At 36.3% G+C, this 26,756-nt stretch overlaps 1 protein-coding gene and 1 long non-coding RNA gene across 2 annotated transcripts in view; one reads left to right on the forward strand and one right to left on the reverse strand.

The window, feature by feature from the left end:
• Positions 1 to 6,301: 6,301 nt before the first annotated feature.
• Positions 6,302 to 26,756, reverse strand: part of LOC111044752 (WASH complex subunit 4) — a 156,063-nt gene continuing 135,608 nt past the window's right edge. Inside the window, exon 19 of the mRNA XM_022329972.2 lies at positions 6,302 to 6,805. Coding sequence (XP_022185664.2) covers positions 6,692 to 6,805 — 114 coding nt within the window. The 3' untranslated portion in view covers positions 6,302 to 6,691. The remainder of the gene's footprint in view (positions 6,806 to 26,756) is intronic.
• Positions 25,428 to 26,554, forward strand: LOC120354834. Its single transcript, XR_005573232.1, has 2 exons — positions 25,428 to 25,540; positions 26,318 to 26,554. It is a non-coding gene; the product is annotated as an uncharacterized LOC120354834 (long non-coding RNA).

Consider the following 26,756-nt stretch of genomic DNA (forward strand, 5'->3'; position numbering starts at 1 on the left):
ATCCCGTAATAGATTACATTACATTATAGTTACCATTCAATTATACAAATCATGAATATTTTTAATGAATATAGATGATTTATTGAAATGTTTCCAAATAGTCCGGGTAAGGCTTGATAATATATAGATATTTATTAAATTTATAGGACTATTCCACAAATTTCTCACAGTTAGTGAAAATTTGAAAGTCGAGCTCAAACTTTTTATGAACGTTGAAAGAGATTGCAAGTTATTAAATCATTTCATTGATTTCTATCATTAGACTTGTTTCAAAAACAATCCTCAGCTGTAATTTGATAATAGAAACTATATAATTAATGCTCAACTACTGAGTCACTTTAGAATAAGCTAGCATCTTGAATGGATGATGAGCTATCAGTTGTGCAAAAAAACCGATATTGATTGAATAATTTATTACAGTATGTCAAGAATATTAATATTAATCAATACGATTGAGTTGAACAGTATACAGCACCTTAATATTGATTGTATGGAAGACATACTATTCGGAACAATGACAGATTAATATCCACCACAGTCCATACACTGCCAGTTGTCTATTATATTATTTATTAACTAATATTGATATATTAAGACAATACAATTTCAACCTTAATGAATATGAAAAATCCGCTATAGACAGTATGGACTGACTATAGCGAAGCCAAACTGACTATAGCGATTGAAGCCAAATTTTCTTAAATCTAGGCCAAGTTGGATATTAATTTGATATAAATCCATCTCTGAATTAGAATTTCACATTCCTATGCTTGTCATTATTTATGTTTGTATTCAATTCAAATCGTTATCTGCGTGTTTCAATTGTAATGTTAACCTTCCGGCAGTTGCGCTATTGTAAAAATTACAACAGGGTCAGTTTTTTTTGCTGCACAAAACTATTAAATGCGGTGGTGTCAGTGAATGAGTCACCGATGCATTCCAAAACTTTCTCCCCATCACTCCACTGAGTTGCAGTATCAACCAAGCAATGGTTTAGTGCCATTTAGTCACGACAGTGCATAAGTAGTGCATATGATAGGGAAAGAGACTGCCAACAAACCAATAACACATAATTGTTGGCTTTGCTTGATGTACCTTATTGGGCTACGAAAAGATAATTATGCAAATGTTCATAGGATTCAAATAATACAATGAGATGGAAATATTAATTATACAATTAATTTATATGTTTTGACAGTAAACAACACATGTACATTTGACAGTACATAACACATGAAAAATAGGATGTTGTAAAAATTACACGCGACAGCTCGTGTGATTGAGTAGGGCGCAACTTCCGGAAGGTTAAAAAACTATATGCTTATCGTGTACTCGTGTGCATTCTCTGTAGCTAGTAGATTCTTCAATCACTTTCAGATTAGTATGTAAGTTTCGAGATGTAAACGACCGCACTAAGACGAGAGAAAAGAAAGTCCTCTGTGACTTCCCAGAGCAGCCTGCTATCTTTAAATGATTAGCATTATCTCAATATAATAGTCTAAATATAATAAATGTAATAAAAAAACATCAATTTCAAAAGCAAATTTGTCAACTTCTCTGATTCAGTTTTTCCATTCACTTCTTCTACTATAAAAACAGGGATATTTCATAATTGAATAAAAACACAAATATGTTGTCAAATTCTACACTGTTTTATTTAGTACACGACCAAGGTTTCGTGACCACACCGGTCACATTTTCAACTTGACCAAAGCTGAAAGGTTAAGGTAAACACATGTTTACCTTGGTCGTGTACTAAATAAAACAGTGTAGAATTTGACAACATATTTGTGTTTTTATTCAATTATGGAACGGTTCTACAATATTGACAATGACTCAGGGATATTTCACTTTGTTGTAATGATACATGATTGTCTATTGTTCATGATGGCTTTTGTTAATAACTTGGCAGTGAATTCAAATAATTTGACTGATTGACCAGTGTTTCATATAGCATATAGCTATAGTGTTGACCAGCTTCCATTCAAATTCTACCATATTCAAAATCGAACTATGAATCAGACTGGGAATCATTATAGCAATTGACCTATAGGAAGATATAAGAACTCTCAATTTAATCCTATTTGGGACAATTATATTTGGACATAAATTTTGAATTTGAATTGAAATGTTAACCTTCCGGCAGTTGCGCTATTGTAAAAATTACAACAGGGTCAGTTTTTTTTGCTGCACAAAACTATTAAATGCGGTGGTGTCAGTGAATGAGTCACCGATGCATTCCAAAACTTTCTCCCCATCACTCCACTGAGTTGCAGTATCAACCAAGCAATGGTTTAGTGCCATTTAGTCACGACAGTGCATAAGTAGTGCATATGATAGGGAAAGAGACTGCCAACAAACCAATAACACATAATTGTTGGCTTTGCTTGATGTACCTTATTGGGCTACGAAAAGATAATTATGCAAATGTTCATAGGATTCAAATAATACAATGAGATGGAAATATTAATTATACAATTAATTTATATGTTTTGACAGTAAACAACACATGTACATTTGACAGTACATAACACATGAAAAATAGGATGTTGTAAAAATTACACGCGACAGCTCGTGTGATTGAGTAGGGCGCAACTTCCGGAAGGTTAAAAAACTATATGCTTATCGTGTACTCGTGTGCATTCTCTGTAGCTAGTAGATTCTTCAATCACTTTCAGATTAGTATGTAAGTTTCGAGATGTAAACGACCGCACTAAGACGAGAGAAAAGAAAGTCCTCTGTGACTTCCCAGAGCAGCCTGCTATCTTTAAATGATTAGCATTATCTCAATATAATAGTCTAAATATAATAAATGTAATAAAAAAACATCAATTTCAAAAGCAAATTTGTCAACTTCTCTGATTCAGTTTTTCCATTCACTTCTTCTACTATAAAAACAGGGATATTTCATAATTGAATAAAAACACAAATATGTTGTCAAATTCTACACTGTTTTATTTAGTACACGACCAAGGTTTCGTGACCACACCGGTCACATTTTCAACTTGACCAAAGCTGAAAGGTTAAGGTAAACACATGTTTACCTTGGTCGTGTACTAAATAAAACAGTGTAGAATTTGACAACATATTTGTGTTTTTATTCAATTATGGAACGGTTCTACAATATTGACAATGACTCAGGGATATTTCACTTTGTTGTAATGATACATGATTGTCTATTGTTCATGATGGCTTTTGTTAATAACTTGGCAGTGAATTCAAATAATTTGACTGATTGACCAGTGTTTCATATAGCATATAGCTATAGTGTTGACCAGCTTCCATTCAAATTCTACCATATTCAAAATCGAACTATGAATCAGACTGGGAATCATTATAGCAATTGACCTATAGGAAGATATAAGAACTCTCAATTTAATCCTATTTGGGACAATTATATTTGGACATAAATTTTGAATTTGAATTGAAAACACTTTACTTTTTAGCAGTGACTACATTTCGACCTGTTGTTAGTCATATTCAGACTGAGGAGACAGACTCTTGTTTTAAAGCTATTAATGGTATGGAGTGTCCATAGACAAAGACACTAATAGCCTTGAAACAATATACTCAAGTGTCAGCTGGAAATTGAAACAATATACTCAAGTGTCAGTCTGGAGATTGAAACAATATACCGGTACTCAAGTGTCAGTCTGGAGATTGAAACAATATACTCAAGTGTCAGTCTGGAGATTGAAACAATATACCGGTACTCAAGTGTCAGTCTGGAGATTGAAACAATATACTCAAGTGTCAGTCTGGAGATTGAAACAATATACCGGTACTCAAGTGTCAGTCTGGAGATTGAAACAATATACTCAAGTGTCAGTCTGGAGATTGAAACAATATACTCAAGTGTCAGTCTGGAGATTGAAACAATATACCGGTACTCAAGTGTCAGTCTGGAGATTGAAACAATATACTCAAGTGTCAGTCTGGAGATTGAAACAATATACTCAAGTGTCAGTCTGGAAATTGAAACAATATACTCAAGTGTCAGTCTGGGGATTGAAACAATATACTCAAGTGTCAGTCTGGAGATTGAAACAATATACCGGTACTCAAATGTCAGTCTGGAGATTGAAACAATACTCAAGTGTCAGTCTGGAGATTGAAACAATATACTCAAGTGTCAGTCTGGAAATTGAAACAATATACTCAAGTGTCAGTCTGGAAATTGAAACAATATACTCAAGTGTCAGTCTGGAGATTGAAACAATATACTCAAGTGTCAGTCTGGAAATTGAAACAATATACTCAAGTGTCAGTCTGGAAATTGAAACAATATACTCAAGTGTCAGTCTGGAGATTGAAACAATATACTCAAGTGTCAGTCTGGAGATGACCAACGACCGGTCGATACGCAGTCACTGCTAAATAGTAATTAAGTGGTTTTAATTCAAATTTTTAATTGATAGTGAGAAAGATTGAATTCACGACATAGATATTAATTCACCTAATATTTTTGAATTGAAAAAATAATAGTTTTGAGAAACTTTAAAACTATATAGATAATACAAAATAGAAAATAGTTTTCGGATAGATAGACGATTAGGTGAAAGCAGCTAAATTTATTATATGTTTTCTTTTGAGAATAAGTGGCATCAGAAAAATTTTAGAATGAATGAAGTTTCACAATATAAATGATGAAAAATGTACAAAATTGTTGAGGAAAATGGGAATTGGAAACATAATTGAAGCAAACGAATAGTGAGGTTGACGTTATAATGGCAGTATTGAGTTATGTGACACTTCGTAAGTGGTAATGAATACATGTCAGCTCTTCAACATTTCAACATGAAAATGACCTATGGTCGAAACTAGTCGTTGTAATATTTTCAATAATAAAGGGTACTTCAAGCTTCCATATTGTTTTATCAATGTCAGCTCTTGTTTTAAAAGTAGACATCAATATATTTTCACGAGGTGCCTGGTTGTCCAAAATGCCACTAAGGTGACACCTATTAGATTTTACAGTGAGTATAAGCTCATCTATAAGAGCTGCTAAAGAATATCTACTCAATATTGATTATTATCAATGGCTTGTAATGAATGATTTTCATTACAAAATAATCAAAATCACTTAATTGCTACTGATGAATCCAAAGTGCTAATAGCAACACTAGAAATCGTATGAATAGTAATTTTTAATGAATAGGTAGACCTATATTAACACCAATGTAACAATAATAATTTTTATTTATATATTGAATATAAAACATTTGAATAAGTAATAAAATGAGTAATTATGAATTTTAATATTCAGGAAAGGCATTAAAAACATTAATGAATAATTACATCTTGAATTACTAAACATCATGGGATTTAAGAGAGTATTACAATAAACGATACTGACATTTGAACATACTAGAAATAAATGATTAAATCATGCAAGCAGGGTTATAATTCATCTTTTCTGTGTACAATGAGTAAGCTCTTACATGTACTCAGATGAATATCGGAATTTGTTTATAATATAAATATGCTCAGATATATATAGGTTTTTGTCTATGATATAGGCCTAAATATATAACTCATTTCAATTTTGAGTATAAATACTAGATACTCAATTAGTATTATTAGTATTATCTGCAGTCTTAGTCTCCTGGGTTTGAACTTTTGAAAAGTCTTGGAAGAATATTCTTGCGCTGCTCAAACTGCAATAAATGAGGTTGAACTCCTGTGGAAAAACATTAACGCCTATTAAAAAAGAAACTGTTGAAAACACTGATAAAATGTTGACGAGAAGATTTTTTTCTTTTCAAAAATACTAGATTTTTTAAAACAAAAAAAAACACTGTTGTGAACGTAATCATTTATAATTTGCGAGGTTTCAACCAAAAATAATCTTATCATAAAACAAGACTAGCTGGAACTTACCAGAAACTTACAATTTTCTAAATTTCATAAGTTTATGGCCGACAGCTCATGGCCGACAGATTATTTGAGAAATTTAATTATTTATCAACCTGTCCATGATGGAAATTAAACAGCTTTTACTGAAAACTTTATCAACAATTATTGAAAGAATAAGACGTTGATGTTGTCAATACCTCTATATTTGTTGAAAATCAATTTAAATTACAGAACCAGGTTTGATGGCAACACCTACCTCATCTTTAAGAGCTGCTAAAGAATATCTACTCAATATTGATTATTATCAATGGCTTGTAATGAATGATTTTCATTACAAAATAATCAAAATCACTTAATTGCTACTGATGAATCCAAAGTGCTAATAGCAACACTAGAAATCGTATGAATAGTAATTTTTAATGAATAGGTAGACCTATATTAACACCAATGTAACAATAATAATTTTTATTTATATATTGAATATAAAACATTTGAATAAGTAATAAAATGAGTAATTATGAATTTTAATATTCAGGAAAGGCATTAAAAACATTAATGAATAATTACATCTTGAATTACTAAACATCATGGGATTTAAGAGAGTATTACAATAAACGATACTGACATTTGAACATACTAGAAATAAATGATTAAATCATGCAAGCAGGGTTATAATTCATCTTTTCTGTGTACAATGAGTAAGCTCTTACATGTACTCAGATGAATATCGGAATTTGTTTATAATATAAATATGCTCAGATATATATAGGTTTTTGTCTATGATATAGGCCTAAATATATAACTCATTTCAATTTTGAGTATAAATACTAGATACTCAATTAGTATTATTAGTATTATCTGCAGTCTTAGTCTCCTGGGTTTGAACTTTTGAAAAGTCTTGGAAGAATATTCTTGCGCTGCTCAAACTGCAATAAATGAGGTTGAACTCCTGTGGAAAAACATTAACGCCTATTAAAAAAGAAACTGTTGAAAACACTGATAAAATGTTGACGAGAAGATTTTTTTCTTTTCAAAAATACTAGATTTTTTAAAACAAAAAAAAAATACTGTTGTGAACGTAATCATTTATAATTTGCGAGGTTTCAACCAAAAATAATCTTATCATAAAACAAGACTAGCTGGAACTTACCAGAAACTTACAATTTTCTAAATTTCATAAGTTTATGGCCGACAGCTCATGGCCGACAGATTATTTGAGAAATTTAATTATTTATCAACCTGTCCATGATGGAAATTAAACAGCTTTTACTGAAAACTTTATCAACAATTATTGAAAGAATAAGACGTTGATGATGTCAATACCACTATATTTGTTGAAAATCAATTTAAATTACAGAACCAGGTTTCATGGCAACACCTACCTCTGCCTCATCTTTAGTGAACTTCAGTTCAGCCATGATTCCATGAAACCTGGTTCTGTGATTTGAATTGATTTCCTCATCTTGAGTCAAATCCAAATTCTCACCACTACCACAGAAAAACGTTCCAAGAATGTTTGTCCCTGGCACCGCTATTTTACGTTACTGTCAACACTAGCGTTCTCCAGGAAACCAACACCATGTGAATTATACAGAGTGTCTACAAACTGCCTACCAATACTCCAGGGCTCTAGGGCATTGTTACTGGGTAAGAAGAATATCAAAATATCATATTCAAACTGTCCAGAAGTCTTCAGTTACTCACACAGCAGCCATTTTGCTTTTTAACCTATTATTTTTTCTAAATAATGGTTATACATATGAAATTGAAACTATGCACAATCATTTATAACTAGACAAAGCTACAAAAAAAATTATGATAATTTTCAAATTCATAAGGGTCAATTTGAAATTAAGTGAAAATTTGTGTCCTCGGCATTTTTTCCCAACAAAACATTATTATTATATTAAAAAAACATTAGAATTTCATCTGAACCACAGTGCATTTTCATAGTAAGCATTAAAATATCCATAAAGTTTATTATTATTATTGGTCAAAACAGAACTATTATGTATGATAATGACGTCACCTCCATGGACGTCCCTCCCTCATCGCCAGTAATGAGTACATTATTGCCTGAATTTCAATATAGACATCTAATAATATAATTATTTACATTTTATTTCAAGTAAAAACCTTTGATAATCCTTTTTTATCATATTTGGACTGAATAAATAAATCAATTCAAGTTGAAATATGCCAACCAAAGTCACCTCCAAGAAAAAAAATTTAGTTCCTTCAAACTCCCGCAGAGTGCAATACAAGCTTGTGTCGCGATGATGAAGAAGCAGGAGGTAGCAATTTTTATTATGTTTTTGAAAAAAAGAGTTAAATACAATAATTTTTATTATATTTCTGTGCGTACTTTTTGAAGCTGTCCCCTCCATGGCATCTCGTAACAAGTAAGTATTTGTTGATCAATATTTTTTTAAAGTAAAGTTTTTCTTCTGCTTCAAACTAGAAAATAACCTATGCACGATAGTCTGACTTTGAGGGTTATGTTTCTCTGGAATGAACAATGAGTAAATGTCACCTCCATCCTCCATGGAATTGGTTATCCATGGAGATGACATCCATGAAGGTGACATTTTCTCAGTGTTCATTCCAGGGAAACATAACCCTTCAAGTATGTTATAATAAGTAGACATAAAATTTCGATTATTATAAATTTGTTAAAACTACATAATTTTATTGCATTCTAAGTCACCTCCAAAGAGATTCAGTCACCTCCATGGAATGGGTTATCAATGGAGGTGACATCCATGGAGGTGACACTTCCTCAGTGTTCATTCCAGAGGAACATAACCTTCAAAGTATGTTGATAAGTAAACATACAATTCTTATTATTATAAATTTGTCTAAACTACATAATTTTATTGAATTCTAAGTCACCTCCAAAAAAATTTAGTCACCTCCATGGACTTAGCTGTGTGCCATTCTTTCTTTCTTACCTTTTCCATCTGTTGGCCTTCCTTGGCTATTCACTCTTTCTTTCTTTCTTTCTTCCTTTCCCTCTTTCTTGTTTCAGGCCAACCAAAGGTGTTATGTGGACCGTGCTGATGGGTGGATGGTACCAGGCCTTCTATGCAAGGTGCCACTAACGGTGCCTGCAGGATACCAGGTGCCCTCCTGCAGTACATAGCCTTGCCTGGACATGTGGGGCTCTGTCCGGGTCGACCATACTTCCCTAGCTGCTCGTGGGAATTACATGGACAAAGAAAAAATTACAAAACCAAAACCAAACCCCAAGGCAACTCTGGAAGTTTCCTCGACCTCAAACCCATCGGGATCTGCCCCGTCAGGGCAGATTCCTCAATCCGAAATGGTTGCTTCAGGTACACAGGAGGTACTGTTGCACTCTTACATAGAGGCTAACCTTGAAAAGGCTTCTACTGATCAGGATATGGATGAGGTAAGCTCTATCACACCATCCCAATTAAAGGAGGAGGATGAGCTCCTCAAAAGTCCAGAAAAACAAGAACCCTCACAAATGCTCAAGGATGCAATACAGCAACTGAGCGGTTTGCGGGTGAAGAGATCAAATCTCACCAATGCTCAAAGAAGGGCGGCCATTCAGGCTGAACTTCATGAGAGGGGAGAGGCTTTTGACCCTGCAAAGTTTCGCAGGGCCAAAAAGAAAAAAACCCAAGAGACCAGAGTGGGGAGAAACTCCAGGCAAAAACGTGGGTCATAAAGCTGGGTCGAGGGCAGCCAAGCGCCCTAGAGGTGAATTGGTGACCCCTCCCGCAGCGGAAGGACCTACAAAAAAGGTCAGGAGTGGCCCCACATAGACTTATATATCCACAAGAATATCTACAGATTATATTGACTTGAATATCACTGATTACTATTAAAATCCATTATAATTATTCTATTAAATAGAATAATTCGATTTATCCAAAGAAGAATATGATAGCTTGGAAAGTTATTGATTATATACTGCTATGACGAAAATAATCATAAATCATTAAATAGATAAATTAATTTTATTTGCTATAAAGCATACAGCTCATACAGAAGAATTGTATACGGTAGTATAGGCTAGTATCATTGAAAAAAAAACATATATTTTTTTTAATCCAAAAGTTTTAGAGTTGGTCTTCTAAATTCAAAATGTAAGTTATATGCCTTACTATTAAAAAAATGCATAATATTGTTACTCTTCAAACATTTAATCAACTCTAGGCTATTGCAAAATAATTCGAGGTAGGCTACACGAGATTATGAATATTGATGCAAAAAATTGCACCCTTTTGGCCAAAGCCTGAGATATGTGTACTTCTCAAAATGCAATTTTGAATAATTTATTAAAAACACATAAAAACATGAAGAACCCTTTATTGATATAAAATGTCTTAAAAGAACGACCGTTTTCAGCTTATTTTAGCCATTTTCATGTTCAAGTGAAAAATGAATAAGTAAATAACAAAAGTATTGACTAATTCATGTACATATAATATATATGACTATCCTCCATATGCTCTATTTCTTGGTTTGTATAATTTTATCAAAAATGGGATTGTCTAAATCAAATTTAATGATATTTATTAGTTTATTACTATTTAATATTGCTGAAGTGTAGATGTGAAAATCTTCTTTTACATTTGATTTATTGCTTTTCCTTCCAACGTTTTAAATCTTCATATTAGCATTCATATCAATATATTTATGGTTTTCTTCTATCAAGTGCTCCACAAGCCAGATTATTGAGTACTGAAGTATTTTTTAATTTTTATTTTTTAATCACCTTGATTTTGCTTTATGGCGCTAAGCGTGAAGAGCCATCATTCCAGGTTGAGACTTTTTCAAATCTTTGAGTATATGTTCATAATCTTCAAATTTGGAAACGACAGAGAGTAACTCGGGATGAGTGTCTAAACAAGACACCCACTATATATAATAATATCTTAATATCTAATCTACCCGAGATATCCCCGTTCACTCAACTTGTCCATCCAACATGTTTGTTCACACATGTTCAACACACTTGTCCTTTCGTTAGTGGCAACCCTAAGAAAATGGACGCCCGTATGAAATTAGGTCCAATGCAGGTGCTCAAACTAAGAAGCAGGTGCTCTAAACAATCTGGAAAGGGGAAAACAAGGATATTCTCACATGAAATACAACTACAAATATAAGTCTAGCTGCCAAAATCTTCCAGTAGATGAGAGGCCTCTCATAGTTTTTGGATGGCAGTTCTCTGTATTCAGCATAGACAAACAGAGTGGTTACCTTAACTTCATGGAGGTGACTTGGGATTCAAAAAGATTATGTAGTTTTAACAAATTCATAATGATCAAAATTCTATGTTTACTTATTAAATACATTGAGGGTTATGTTACTCTGGGATGAACAATGAGGGAATGTCACTTCCATGGATAACTCATTTCATGGGGGTGACTAAATCTTCATGGAGGTGACTTGAAATTTTATAAAACTATGTAGTTTTAACAAATTTATAATAATCAATATTGTATGTTTTCTTTTTAACATACTTTGAGGGTTATGATTCTCTGGAATGAACAATGGGGTTATCCATGGAGGTGACATCCATCCATGAATGTGATTAGTATGAATTTTCAAAAACTACATAATTTTATTGAATTCCAAGTCACCGCCATGGAATGGGTTGTTCGTTGAGTTGACATCCATGGAGGTGACATTTCCTCATTGTTCATTCCAAATAAACCTAACTTCATAATGATCAAAATTGTATGTTTACTTATTACATACATTGAGGGTTATGTTATACTGGGATGAACAATGAGGATATGTCACTTCTATAAATGTCACCTCCATGGATAACTCATTTCATGGGGGTGACTAAATCTTCATGGAGGTGACTTGAAATTTTATAAAACTATGTAGTTTTAACAAATTTATAATAATCAATATTGTATGTTTTCTTTTTAACATACTTTGAGGGTTATGATTCTCTGGAATGAACAATGGGGTTATCCATGGAGGTGATTAGTATGAATTTTTAAAAACTGCATACTTTTATTGAATTCCAGGAGTAGTATAATACTGCTAATCCTGGGACAAAATGCCCCAGAATTCTCCATGAACCCAACCTAATCTAACCATACCCAGCCTAACCTAAGCAAAGGTCAAGGTCATGGTCAAGGTCAAATTCAAGGTCAAGGTCAAAACTTTGAATCAAAAAAAAAAATGAAAAATTTAAAAATTATAAAAATAAATAAAATTAATAAAAATAATTAAAAATAGATCAGAAGACTCCTCACCCACTCTGGAGTATATATATAGTGTGCACAACAGTCTAGGACCATCAGTGTGTTCAGTCAAGAGGCATAGAAGACACATTTCTCCTGTTCAGTTCTAGGACCTGGCATTTCAGCAAATTGCAGCACAGCCACACACACATCTCTCTGTGAAGAAGTATTCAAGGACACACAGCTGCTGTTTTGATCTTCAATTGTATGAAAAAGGCTAGTACACAAGTGTTTTTTTTTATTATATGTTTTGAAAAAATATAGAGAGTAGGTACAAAAGGACAGAGTCAAATCAACTGTGACTTCACAACTCCCCCCATAATCAACCCCTGTCTCTTCATTCCGCTGCTTGGTCTTCTTTCTTCTTTATTCACAAAGAAGATATTTCATAATACTTTCAATTCATAGTTTACTTATAATATTCTATTGTTGAGTATAGTAATCTAGAAGTGGCAAATGGTTGAGTATAAGAGAAGGAGTGAGACAGTGTGAGTCAGTTTTTTTATTGAGTCATACACAATATTACAAAGTGTTGGAGGCATGCAAGCCACCAGTGTATTTGTCAGATAACAATAGTAACAATTTGTAGTATTAATAAAAGTGCATTTAAGATAACATAAACAATTATTCTTCTACTAGTAGTTATGCTTCTTATTGAGTCATTCTGAAAATAAACACATACAAGTGAAGTGCAAGCCACTGGAGTATTTTGTCAAGTATCAATAGTGACAATATAGTAATAATAATATATTAATAATATAAGTGCAAATCGAGATAACATGAACAACTATACTTCTTCTACTAGTAGTTATGCTTTTTATTGAGTCATTCTGAAAATAAACACATACAATTGACATGCAAACCAATGGAGTATTTGGTCAAATATCAATAGTAACAATATAGTATATTAATAATATAAGTGCAAATTAAGATAAGCATGAACAATTATTATTACTACTAATAGTAGCAGTAGTAGTAGTACAAGCATGGTATTTTGAATGAGAATTTCTTTTGTTTGTAAAGTGTTAGTGAAATGCAAGCCACTGGTGTATATGACATTAAACATTTGTTATTTGAATTCTTTTCAAACATAGTAAGTAGATATAAATTGCCAGTCCTAGCACACCATGCGCCAGACTTCTCCACCTAACCTAACCTAACCCAATCCAAAAATTCAACCTAACCCAACATAACCTAACAAAACTAACCTAACCTTACCTCAAAATCAATGTCAAGGTCAAGGTCAAGGTCAAAACTTCAAAAAAAAACTTATAAAAAATTTAAGGTAATGGAAAATCAAAAATAAATCAGGAGGCCTCCCGCCCACTCAGGAGTGTATTTATATAATGTTCACAATAGTGGGAGGGCAATCAGTGTTCAGTCAAGAGCTATAGAAGACACATCTTCCCCTGTTCAGTTCTAGAACTTAGCGTTTCAGCACATTGCAGCACAGCCACACACTTCTCTTTGTGAAAAAGTATCCTAGGACACACCGCCGCCATTTTGATCTTCAATTGTATGAAAAAGGTTAGTACACAAATGTTTATTATTGAATGTTTTGAAAAGAGATGAAGAAATTTGTCTTATTCTACTCATAAAAATAGATATGTATTGTTTTATATGATTAATTTATTATTATTTAGTCTTCATACCTGTTGAGCTCTATAAACAAAATGTCAGCAGATTCATATGATTCCAATGATTTCAAGTATGTCACCTCATAATGTAATGCATCATATATTTTGTGAATAAGTATGTTTCTGCCTGTGGAGCTATAAACAATAAGTCAACAGATCAATATGATTGTAGACAATGAACTGTGATTAGGTTAGGTCTGCAGAAGCTACTAGTAACTTCTCCCGACCTAACCTTTCAATGATTTCAAGTATGTCACCTCATAATGTAATGCATAATATATTTTGTGAATAAGTATGTTTCTGCCTGTAGAGCTCAATGAACAACATCTTTTCACCCAACCCAGCAAAGGACTTCCACTCTCTGCTGAACAGCCTGCAGACAAAGATTGTTGATGTGATAGGTCAGGAGTTCCAGACACATGGGCCAATCAAGGTCAACCTGGTGTTGGAGGCTACATACCAATGCAGCCACCTTGATGAGAAGAACATTGAGCAGGAAAAATTTCAGAACATAGCCTTCAAGACACCAAACTATTCCATATTCAATGTCAATGATCTTGCTGGAATTATCAGGGAGGCATGCAAGAAGCTGTTGGAAGAAGAGGCCAAGTTCGAGGGCAACTCTAGTGAATGGAGTCTTCTCATCATTGATGGTCTCCTCATACGCATAAGCAAGCACAAACCACTTTGAGGATCTTCCTACATTGAACTGCCAGCCAAAATTGCAGCAAGAAAAGCCATCATCAATCTGAAGAATAGCAATCAACAATGTTTCAAGTAGGCAATCCTTGCCAAACATGTTGAGGGGCATGATCCTCAATGGATCAATGATAGATATCATCAGCTTGTTGAAAAATACAATTTTAACTGAATTTCTTTCCCCACCACCATCAATCAAATTGACCATTTTGAGAGGGATAATCCAAGTGTAACTGTTAATATATGTGATGTGGAAAGCGAAAAGGGACCAGTTGTCGGAAGAGTAAAATATTCAGGGCAGACATAATAGAGATTATTAAAAAATATAATTAATATAAATTAAAATAAGGTCAAAGATATCAATTTCGAGTTTTCAATCGATTATCATGCAGTAGCATCTCCTTTGTTGATCAGAATCGATTGAAAAGTCGACTTTTTTGTCGACTTTATGAACACATGTAATGTTGCAGAAAAAGGAACAGTTGTCGTTATGGAGTTATAAAATTGCCCTGTTTTTATGTTTGAATAGGCATAACTCAGTCATTTTTCAAGATATCAATCTGATTTTTTTTTAATTGTTCTTTATAGTCTCCTTTATTGAGGAAAAATGTTATCTCAATTTTTTTTTTGAGACAACTGGTCCCTATTTGCTTTCCACATCACATATATATATGGGATGGACTCCAAGTATATTATTTATCTGAGATGTGTTGCGAAAGAAATGAAGGAGGATCATTTTGATTTACTACTCCTCCATGACAATGATGGTAGTGAAGCCACCACCACCACTCAGGACAGCAGTGAAGCCACCACCTTCACAACTCAGGACAGCAGTGAAGCCACCACCACCATCACCTATGAAGAAGAGGAAGATCTCTACAGTCACTACTGTTTCATAAAAAACTTCAAAAGACTTGTGAGATCTCAGCTCACTAAACACCAGCACCGCATCATCATTTGTCATAGATGCTTTACACACTACACCATCAACAATAATGGCAAGCAGAAAATGAAAGGTCATGAGGAGTACTGTGCCAACAACCAGACTGCTAGAATCATCATGCCTTAACTCAAGGAAGATGGAAGCCCACCAACAATGAAATTCGAGAAACATCTGAATAAATATAGTCTACCATTGGTGGCCTATGCAGATTTTGAATTTCTACTGGAGAAGCCTGAGGAAGAGCAGCAATGGATTGTGAAGGCAACCAAACTGATCCAGTGTCACACAACAATGATCTACTGCCTCTACTTTGTTAGAGATAAGAACTTATTTCCATCATGGCTGACACTCACCAACCTCATCCCTAAGGATCCAATTGTCTACAGAGGACCTGATGCAGCCGAACACTTCATCAAAACTCTGACCATGCATGTGAGAGACCTAGATGAGGCAATCAATCATCGTCAAATGAAGATGTTTCCACTATTTGAGAGGGAGAAAGCCAGACACAACGCTGACACCAACTGTGAAGCCTGCAAGAAACCATTTAATGGTGACAAGGTGTATGACCATTGTAACATAACAGGAGTCTACCGGAATGCTCTGTGCAACAAGTGCAACCTTCAAAGATGTCTTACAACATTCATCCCTGTTTTTCTTCACAACTCTTCCAATTACGACACCCACTTGATCATACCACACCTTGGAACCAATAAAGAGCAGCTGACTGCCATCTCAAACACATCAGAAAAGTACATATCATTCACCAAACAAATTTCCCAGCAACTGCACCTACAATTCATTGATACCTTCAGATTCACACCAGACAGCTTGGACAACCTAGTCACCAACCTTGTCAAGTCTACTGAAGAAGTGTCAACTGTGCTACCACATACAGCTAGAGAATTTGGAGACAAACTGGAATTGGTTTCCAGAAAGGGTGTGTTCCCCTACAAATATTGTGACTTGTGGGAAAAACTGAAGGAGACTTCACTACCACCAAAGGAAATGTTTTTCAGCAAGCTAACCGACAGTTACATCAGTGATGAGGCATATGAACATGCTCAACAAGTGTGGGAGAAATTTGACTGCAAGACCCTGGGAGAGTACAGTGATCTATACCCCAAAACAGATGTTCTCCTTCTGGCCAATGTCTTGAAAGCTTTAGAAATATGTGCTTGAAAAACTATAACTTGGATTGTGCACACTACTTCACAACGCCAGGCTTCTCCTTTGATGTTATGCTTAAGTATACAAAAGTCAAACTAGAACTCCTAACTGACTATAACATGTATATGTTCATTGAATGAGACATCAGAGGTGGAATAACAACATGTGTTCATCAACATGCCGTTGCCAACAATGCCTACACAGGAGCACCGGTCAACCCCGAGAAGCCCACATCATATCTCCTGTACACAGTTGCAAACAACCTGTATGGCTGGTTGATGTGTCAACCACTCCCATGCCGGAAATTCCAGTGGATGGAGAAAGATGAGTTGGAGGGGGTGAGCAGAGGTATTGATGGTGTTGGAGATGTTCAAAAGATTGGCTACATCTTGGAGGTGGATGTTGAGTACCCAGCTGAGCTACACGACTCCCACAACGATTTTCCATTCCTAGCCGAGAACAAAAAAATACCAAAATCAGGATCGTTGAGATTGATTACAACTCTAAGCAACCGTGAACAATATGTATGTCATTACTGCACCCTCAAGCAAGCAGTACAACATGGACTGAAAATCACTAAAGTTCATCAAGGTGTAAGGTTCGAGCAGGATGACTTCCTAGCATCCTACATCATGCTAAACACCAAACTTTGACAACAGTCAAGGAACAAATTAGAAAAAAAATTCTTTAAAATGATGAACAATGCAGTTTTTGGCAAGACAATTGAGAATGTTCGGAAGTGTATGAACATGGAGCTTGTCAACAATGAGAAACGTCTAAGGAAACTGATTGCCCAATCAACCTACAAGGACCACATCATCTTTGGCAAGAACATTTGTGCCATGACACTGCACAAGGAGAAAGTTGAGCTGAACAAACCTATCTACATTGGTTTGACAGTGTTGGACATTAGCAAGACCCTTATGTATCAATTACACTATGATGTGATGAAACCGACATACAAAGAGAATCTGCAACTGCTCTACCAGGATACGGACAGCCTATTCTACATTGTGAGAACCGTCAACAACCAGCAACTGAAAGACACCTTTGATACATCTGAGTATCCAACCGACCACTCATGCTATTCAGATACAAACAAGATGGTACTTGGAAAGTTCAAGGATGAATATGCCGGCAGAGCTCCTCATGAATATGTGGGTCTACGATCAAAGCTGTATGCCTGCAGATGCTACACCAAAGATCCAAGTCAATTAAAGAGTGGTTTGATAAAGAAAGCTAAAGGAGTGAGGAGACCAATACTTGGACAAGAACTGTTGAAATCCCACCCAGATGCTGAATGATACATCACCTTTCAGGACTACCTTGACTGTCTCTATGAGAACAAAGACATCTCTAGGAAGCAGGTGATGTTTGGTACCAGGAAGCATAAAATCATAACGCCAGTTCAGAAGAAAAAAACACTAAGCAATGCTGATGAAAAGAGACATATATTGGATGATGGAGTTTATACTTTTGCCTTTGGACATAATTCTCTTTCTTGTAAAAGGAGCAAAGATGATGATGATGAAGAAGTTGATGAACCATCTGCAAAAAGGCTATGCCAGAGTGATTATGAGTAACAGCCATCATTAGAAAACTGAAAATTATATAGTTAAAACGATCTCATACAGAATGTACTTTAGGATACTGATAAAATTCAATAATTGTTATAACATGATGTCAATGCTATTGAACTCATGAGAGTCAATGCTACATACATAGATTTGTGCAATGTGCATTCTGCAGAATGATTCTAGACCATGTCAGCAGAAAACCTTGTCATATGGACTTCTGCCCTAAATGACGTGAACATGAATATGGCCAGGGAACGAGCTGTGGAGGGAGCTCTCTGCAAACAAGTCCACTGCGCATACAATCTGCGTACCTGTCTTCACCCCACATTCACATCGCTGGACATTCTGGAATCAGTTGTTGGAAGGTCAGTCAAGGTCTGTGCACCGTACTGTGAAGAATGAGCATATATTGTTATTACTACTCCAGTGAGTACTGCAACTGCTACAACAACTCTTGCTGCTAGCACCGCAACTACTCAAGCTAGTACTACAACTCCTGCTAGCACTACAACTCCCGCTAGTACTACTCCAACTAGTACTGCTGCTACTACAACTCCTGCCACTTTGCCAGACCCAGTACCAACATCAGCCTGCAGTGGAGCAAGCAGACATGTGTGAGTGCAGAGACTGTCTACTAGTAACCAGCAACCAATGGATCATACAACCATTCCTAAACTTTGGAGATAAGGACCTGCCTGAACCGTTTGGAATGGCTCAAAACTTCTTGGAGACATTGACATACATCTTCCACGATGCTGAAGTGTCAAGCTGCACCAATCTATGCGAGGGAGCAGTCATCTTGAAATTTGTGTTCAGCAGAGGATTTTGTGAAATAAGCAATTGACTAGGAGATTTGTATCACTGGATAGTTCTTGATATATTGGACTGAAATATTATCTTTGTACACCATATATATTTTCATGCATACACTGTAAATAAATATCAAGTAATACCACAATTGTTGTACATTTTATTCCATACAACCTTCAACTTCTAGAGTAAGCTTAAGGTGTGGGATGAAGCATAAATTACATCCTATACTACTAGTCATCCAATACAATAGGAAGCATCCTACTCTGATAAACTTATTTTTATGCAGGAAGTTGGTTAATCATGACTTCCACCGACATCATGGTCCAATTAACTTGGCAACATCTTGTTATGATGAACTTGGGGTCATCATTGACTTTCAAGAAGCTGACATTATGGTCTGATAAACTTGTCATTATTTTGTTCTCACTGAAGCCCATATAGCTGAACTAAATTGTTCGAGAAGTATTCTACTCAACATGTAACAGTGCATAGACTACACATCTGCGTGCCATGTCCCAATTTCTAGATTTCATGTGAATCACTGGCGGTTTGTTGATCAGCAATTGGAACCCACGGCACACAAATGTGTATGCACCTTGGAATGACACAAGACACACATGAGTCGTGTTGCACAAAGGCCTGTTAAATTCCAACCATGATTAAATGTCATGAGAACCAATCAGGGAAGCATTCTTTACAAAAAAACCTTCTCTGATTAGTTTCTGTGGCATTTAATGATTATTAAAATTTAACAGGCATTTTTGCAACCTCGCTTTTGACATTACTTGAAAGGTTCCAAATTACAAGTTGTTTTACAAATAAATTTCAATTTATTCGTTGTGTGCTCACTGTTAAGCTGCGTTTACACCAAAGTTATTGACAAAATGTTTATTTTTCGATCCTTATAGATTCTATTAGATTGAACAGAACTTGAAAAACACATATGTTCATCATGTGTATGATAAGTTATGTTCAATCTTATAGAATCTATAAGGACGGAGAAATAAACATTTTGTTAATAATTTTGGTGTAAAAACAGCTTTACGGTGTGCACAAAGCTTAAGTTTTGAAATTAATACTTCAGTATATATTATTATATTTATAAATAATTCAAAGAATACATGAAATTGATGAATTCTATATCATGCAAATTAAGGATCAAACAAACCATAATAAAAAAAACCGATAAGGAAAACAAAATAGTAATAATAAACAGACTATAATGAAGAAGTATAATTTAATTAACAATAGAAGTAAACACCTATAATACCCTAACCAATATTTACAACAACCTAAAACCATGTTACATGAAATATTTTACAATACAGTATTTGCACATCTCCAACATCTCTGTTCATTTTTAATTTTAAAATTTCTAAATCAATTTTCTCTTTCTCCAATATTATTCGAGCCGTTTCCTCTTGGACATTCAAGAGTCTAATTTTGTTATCTACCAACTCCTCTTCCTTTTTCAAATTTGAAATTTTTCTCTCTATGGCTTCCTCATCCTTTCTCAAAGTTTTTAGTTTCTTTAGAAGCATTCTTTACAAAAAAACCTTCTCTGATTAGTTTCTGTGGCATTTAAATTTACTATTTCCTCCTCTTTGTTTGGAATTTCAATTCGTTTTTGATGTTCAGTTCTCTGAAAATCGAGTTTTTTCTGGGAAAAGTTTTTTTTTCTGGAGTAACTCTCCATGACCACTGTTGGTTCACCAGCGGTGGTACTCCTTCTTTTGCTGCCACTGGCTGCAGCAGAGGATGTATGTCCTGGCGAAATAGATCCAGCCTAAACTGGTCTAGGTGCAGGTGGGTGTTCCTCCTCCTCCTCCTCCTCCTCCTCCTCCTCCTCCTCCTCCTCCTCCTCCTCCTCCTCCTCGATAATACAAACAATTGGAGCCGCTGGGGCTGGGGCTGTTCAGCAGCTGGGGCCAGCAGCTGGGGCTGGGGCTGTTCAAGGGTTGGGGCTGTTCAGCGGCTGGGGCCAGCAGCTGGGGCTAGGGCTGTTCAGCAGCTGGGGCTGGGGCTGTTCAGTAGCTGGGGCCAGCAGCTGGGGCTTGGGCTGTTCAGAGGCTGGGGCTGTTCAGCAGCTGGGGCCAGCAGCTGGGGCTGGGGCTGTTCAGAGGCTGGGGCCAGCAGCTGGGGCTGGGGCTGTTCAGGGGCTGGGGCTGTTCAGCGGCTGGGGCCAGCAGCTGGGGCTGGGGCTGTTCAGCGGCTGGGGCTGTCCAGCGGCTGGGCAAACGACTTCCATAGTAGGGTGTCATCCACAATATCGATGGGGATAATGCTTTCCTCTGCAACAGAAATGTGAAAGAAAATTGAAATAAAGTTGTGTGAGTTTTGATATATTGGCTGAGTATCATTTCATATTTAAATATTAATCTTTTTTCAAATTCCAACTTCTGTTTAATAGGGCTCGCATTGCTTACTACTAGTGTGTAGTGATTTTGGTGGAGAGGAAAGCATTGAAAAGTAGGGCAGGCCGGGCTCGCATTGCTTACTACTAGTGTGTAGTGATTTTGGTGGAGAGGAAAGCATTGAAAAGTAGGGCAGGCCGGGATCGCATTGCTTACTACTAGTGTGTAGTGATTTTGGTGGAGAGGAAAGCATTGAAAAGTAGGGCAGGCCGGGCTCGCATTGCTTACTACTAGTGTGTAGTGATTTTGGTGGAGAGGATAGCGTTGAAAAGTAGGGCAGCCGGGATTGCATTGCTTACTACTAGTGTGTAGTGATTATTAAAATTTAACAGGCATTTTTGCAACCTCGCTTTTGACATTACTTGAAAAGTTCCAAATTACAAGTTGTTTTACAAATAAATTTCAATTTATTCGTTGTGTGCTCACTGTTAAGCTGCGTTTACACCAAAGTTATTGACAAAATGTTTATTTTTCCATCCTTATAGATTCTATTAGATTGAACAGAACTTGAAAAACACATATGTTCATCATGTGTATGATAAGTTATGTTCAATCTTATAGAATCTATAAGGACGGAGAAATAAACATTTTGTTAATAATTTTGGTGTAAAAACAGCTTTACGGTGTGCACAAAGCTTAAGTTTTGAAATTAATACTTCAGTATATATTATTATATTTATAAATAATTCAAAGAAGACATGATATTGATGAATTCTATATCATGCAAATTAAGGATCAAACAAACCATAATAAAAAAAACCGATAAGGAAAACAAAATAGTAATAATAAACAGACTATAATGAAGAAGTATAATTTAATTAACAATAGAAGTAAACACCTATAATACCCTAACCAATATTTACAACAACCTAAAACCATGTTACATGAAATATTTTACAATACAGTATTTGCACATCTCCAACATCTCTGTTCATTTTTAATTTTAAAATTTCTAAATCAATTTTCTCTTTCTCCAATATTATTCGAGCCGTTTCCTCTTGGACATTCAAGAGTCTAATTTTGTTATCTACCAACTCTTCTTCCTTTTTCAAATTTGAAATTTTTCTCTCTACGGCTTCCTCATCCTTTCTCAAAGTTTTTAGTTTTAAATTTACTATTTCCTCCTCTTTGTTTGGAATTTCAATTCGTTTTTGATGTTCAGTTCTCTGAAAATCGAGTTTTTTCTGGGAAAAGTTTTTTTTTCTGGAGTAACTCTCCATGACCACTGTTGGTTCACCAGCGGTGGTACTCCTTCTTTTGCTGCCACTGGCTGCAGCAGAGGATGTATGTCCTGGCGAAATAGATCCAGCCTAAACTGGTCTAGGTGCAGGTGGGTGTTCCTCCTCCTCCTCCTCCTCCTCCTCCTCCTCGATAATACAAACAATTGGAGCCGCTGGGGCTGGGGCTGTTCAGCAGCTGGGGCCAGCAGCTGGGGCTGGGGCTGTTCAGGGGCTGGGGCTGTTCAGCGGCTGGGGCCAGCAGCTGGGGCTAGGGCTGTTCAGCAGCTGGGGCTGGGGCTGTTCAGTAGCTGGGGCCAGCAGCTGGGGCTTGGGCTGTTCAGAGGCTGGGGCTGTTCAGCAGCTGGGGCCAGCAGCTGGGGCTGGGGCTGTTCAGAGGCTGGGGCCAGCAGCTGGGGCTGGGGCTGTTCAGGGGCTGGGGCTGTTCAGCGGCTGGGGCCAGCAGCTGGGGCTGGGGCTGTTCAGCGGCTGGGGCTGTCCAGCGGCTGGGCAAACGACTTCCATAGTAGGGTGTCATCCACAATATCGATGGGGATAATGCTTTCCTCTGCAACAGAAATGTGAAAGAAAATTGAAATAAAGTTGTGTGAGTTTTGATATATTGGCTGAGTATCATTTCATATTTAAATATTAATCTTTTTTCAAATTCCAACTTCTGTTTAATAGGGCTCGCATTGCTTACTACTAGTGTGTAGTGATTTTGGTGGAGAGGAAAGCATTGAAAAGTAGGGCAGGCCGGGCTCGCATTGCTTACTACTAGTGTGTAGTGATTTTGGTGGAGAGGAAAGCATTGAAAAGTAGGGCAGGCCGGGATCGCATTGCTTACTACTAGTGTGTAGTGATTTTGGTGGAGAGGATAGCGTTGAAAAGTAGGGCAGGCCGGGCTCGTGTTGCTTACTACTAGTGTGTAGTGATTTTGGTGGAGAGGAAAGCATTGAAAAGTAGGGCAGGCCGGGCTCGTGTTGCTTACTACTAGTGTGTAGTGATTTTGGTGGAGAGGATAGCGTTGAAAAGTAGGGCAGGCCGGGCTCGCATTGCTTACTACTAGTGTGTAGTGATTTTGGTGGAGAGGATAGCATTGAAAAGTAGGGCAGGCCGGGATCGCATTGCTTACTACTAGTGTGTAGTGATTTTGGTGGAGAGGAAAGCATTGAAAAGTAGGGCAGGCCGGGCTCGCATTGCTTACTACTAGTGTGTAGTGATTTTGGTGGAGAGGATAGCGTTGAAAAGTAGGGCAGGCCGGGCTCGCATTGCTTACTACTAGTGTGTAGTGATTTTGGTGGAGAGGATAGCGTTGAAAAGTAGGGCAGGCCGGGATCGCATTGCTTACTACTAGTGTGTAGTGATTTTGGTGGAGAGGAAAGCGTTGAAAAGTAGGGCAGGCCGGCTCGCATTGCTTACTACTAGGGCTCGTGTTGCTTACTACTAGTGTGTAGTGATTTTGGTGGAGAGGAAGCATTGAAAAGTAGGGCAGGCCGGGCTCGCATTGCTTACTACTAGTGTGTAGTGATTTTGGTGGAGAGGAAAGCATTGAAAAGTAGGGCAGGCCGGGCTCGCATTGCTTACTACTAGTGTGTAGTGATTTTGGTGGAGAGGATAGCGTTGAAAAGTAGGGCAGGCCGGGCTTGTGTTGCTTACTACTAGTGTGTAGTGATTTTGGTGGAGAGGAAAGCATTGAAAAGTAGGGCAGGCCGGGCTCGTGTTGCTTACTACTAGTGTGTAGTGATTTTGGTGGAGAGGAAAGCGTTGAAAAGTAGGGCAGGCCGGGCTCGCATTGCTTACTACTAGTGTGTAGTGATTTTGGTGGAGAGGATAGCATTGAAAAGTAGGGCAGGCCGGGCTCGCATTGCTTACTACTAGTGTGTAGTGATTTTGGTGGAGAGGAAAGCATTGAAAAGTAGGGCAGGCCGGGCTCGCATTGCTTACTACTAGTGTGTAGTGATTTTGGTGGAGAGGAAAGCATTGAAAAGTAGGGCAGGCCGGGCTCGCATTGCTTACTACTAGTGTGTAGTGATTTTGGTGGAGAGGATAGCGTTGAAAAGTAGGGCAGGCCGGGATCGCATTGCTTACTACTAGTGTGTAGTGATTTTGGTGGAGAGGAAAGCATTGAAAAGTAGGGCAGGCCGGGCTCGCATTGCTTACTACTAGTGTGTAGTGATTTTGGTGGAGAGGATAGTGTTGAAAAGTAGGGCAGGCCGGGATCGCATTGCTTACTACTAGTGTGTAGTGATTTTGGTGGAGAGAAAGCATTGAAAAGTAGGGCAGGCCGGGCTCGCATTGCTTACTACTAGTGTGTAGTGATTTTGGTGGAGAGGATAGCGTTGAAAAGTAGGGCAGGCCGGGCTCGCATTGCTTACTACTAGTGTGTAGTGATTTTGCTCTGAGTCGTTCAACGACAAGAGCCAACACAGGACAAATCTGCGAGCCAAATCCGTAGGTGTGTAGGGCCCTTTACACTTACTCGGCCTCAACAGTAATGATAGACAGCAATCGGCATGAGATAACAAAAATCGGCTTGAAATTTGGGACATAAACGACCTATATTATGAGATATTGTCTTATGCTATGTTTTCTATATGTTATTACATAGTTATCCAGTGGTGTGAGTGTACTACCCAAATTCATTATCTACTGATGGTCTTTATTATATTTATTTATTAGAGCTTAGTGTATCTCTTGTGTCAATAAGTAGAGTAATATTGCAATCTGTGTTTTTTTAGAATATTAGATCACTGGTAATGTTAGCTGCTCAGTGGTTAATACCATAATATGGTATTAACCACTGAACAGCTAACATTACCAGTGATGTTAGGTGTACCAGTGATGTACTTGTGATGTTATTATGTACCCGTAAGGCTAGGGGGCCAGATAAAGCATGAGGCTTTACTAACCAACGAGCTAATTTATCAAACAAGAAGCGAAAATAGCTAGCAAACGAGCTAGGTGCAGTAACAGGCAAGGTATGTGTTCCTTGTTTTTTATCAATTATGTGGAACTTATATCATTGATGTCAACGTTTACAGAGCATCATATAATACTTCTTTATCTTATTCATCATAATATTTCTTTATCTGCGACCATGTTATAATGTAAACATTACATCACAATCAATCTAATAACAGCTGTCAGAAAGGATTTTCAAAACTGTATCGAAAGGTAAGCTTTTCACAACATTATGTAAGAACTTTGAAGAGAAAGAAGTCAGTTGTTGGAGTTTTAAGAGATATCCAATTGTCAAAGCCGTGCTGATTTCAAACTAGTCTTGTTGAATTTCATCATCCCTCCTTCTGATTCATAGGAAGTTTCAATCAAGTTCATTTATTTCAAATGATCCAGTATCATTGACTTTATTTAATCATTTTTTAACCTACGTACCGTACTAAGTTATCTTGTACTCATTTTTCTTCATATTCAGAGAATTAACTGAAACATGATCATCAGTGAATAAATTAACAATCACTGCACAATAATTAAGAGTCGATTATACAATGAAATTTGCTACTTGAAAAAAGTTTTTGGTTATTTTGAAGTATATTAAAATATTATTTGTGAATAAGGCACATCGATACATTATTTTAGTATTTAAAATAAGAGTCCCAGATGTAGTCTTTGTTAAATCCGATGTATCAATCCAAACTCATTGAACTTTGAAATTAGGTGTGCATGTTTTTCTTATTCAATAACGTAACCATCATCCATGATATCTAATTATAAAGGTTCTTTTTTCTGTTTTCCAGATTCAAATTTGTCTGACGATTCTTCATCGCTGAGGCATAAACATCAAAGTGATGTCCAGAGCAAAGAAGATATTGAATTGCAAGAAATTTCTGTGAAAAAAATTAGATTGTCTAGGACAATAATTACAATAAAATGTGGCAAAATTACCTTGTCTAAGGTAGGTAACGACATTAGAATATGGCAAAATTGTGCAAAATGACATTGTCTAAGGTAATGACAGTAAAATATGGAAAAATTGGATTTTTCATCTATTCAGTTTCCTAATATCTTCTAGAAAATGAAAATGAACATTTTTTGTTGATATCCTGTAATATTAAAGACATGATTTATTCTTCACGATATTCAGCACTTGACATCTGACAGTACAGGACACATGATATTGTAGAGAAAATATATCATAAGTATATATTCTTGTGCTATATATTCTAAATATTCTTG

This window comes from Nilaparvata lugens, chromosome X, assembly GCF_014356525.2.
Source record: "Nilaparvata lugens isolate BPH chromosome X, ASM1435652v1, whole genome shotgun sequence".
Classification (NCBI taxonomy): Eukaryota; Metazoa; Arthropoda; class Insecta; order Hemiptera; family Delphacidae; genus Nilaparvata; species Nilaparvata lugens.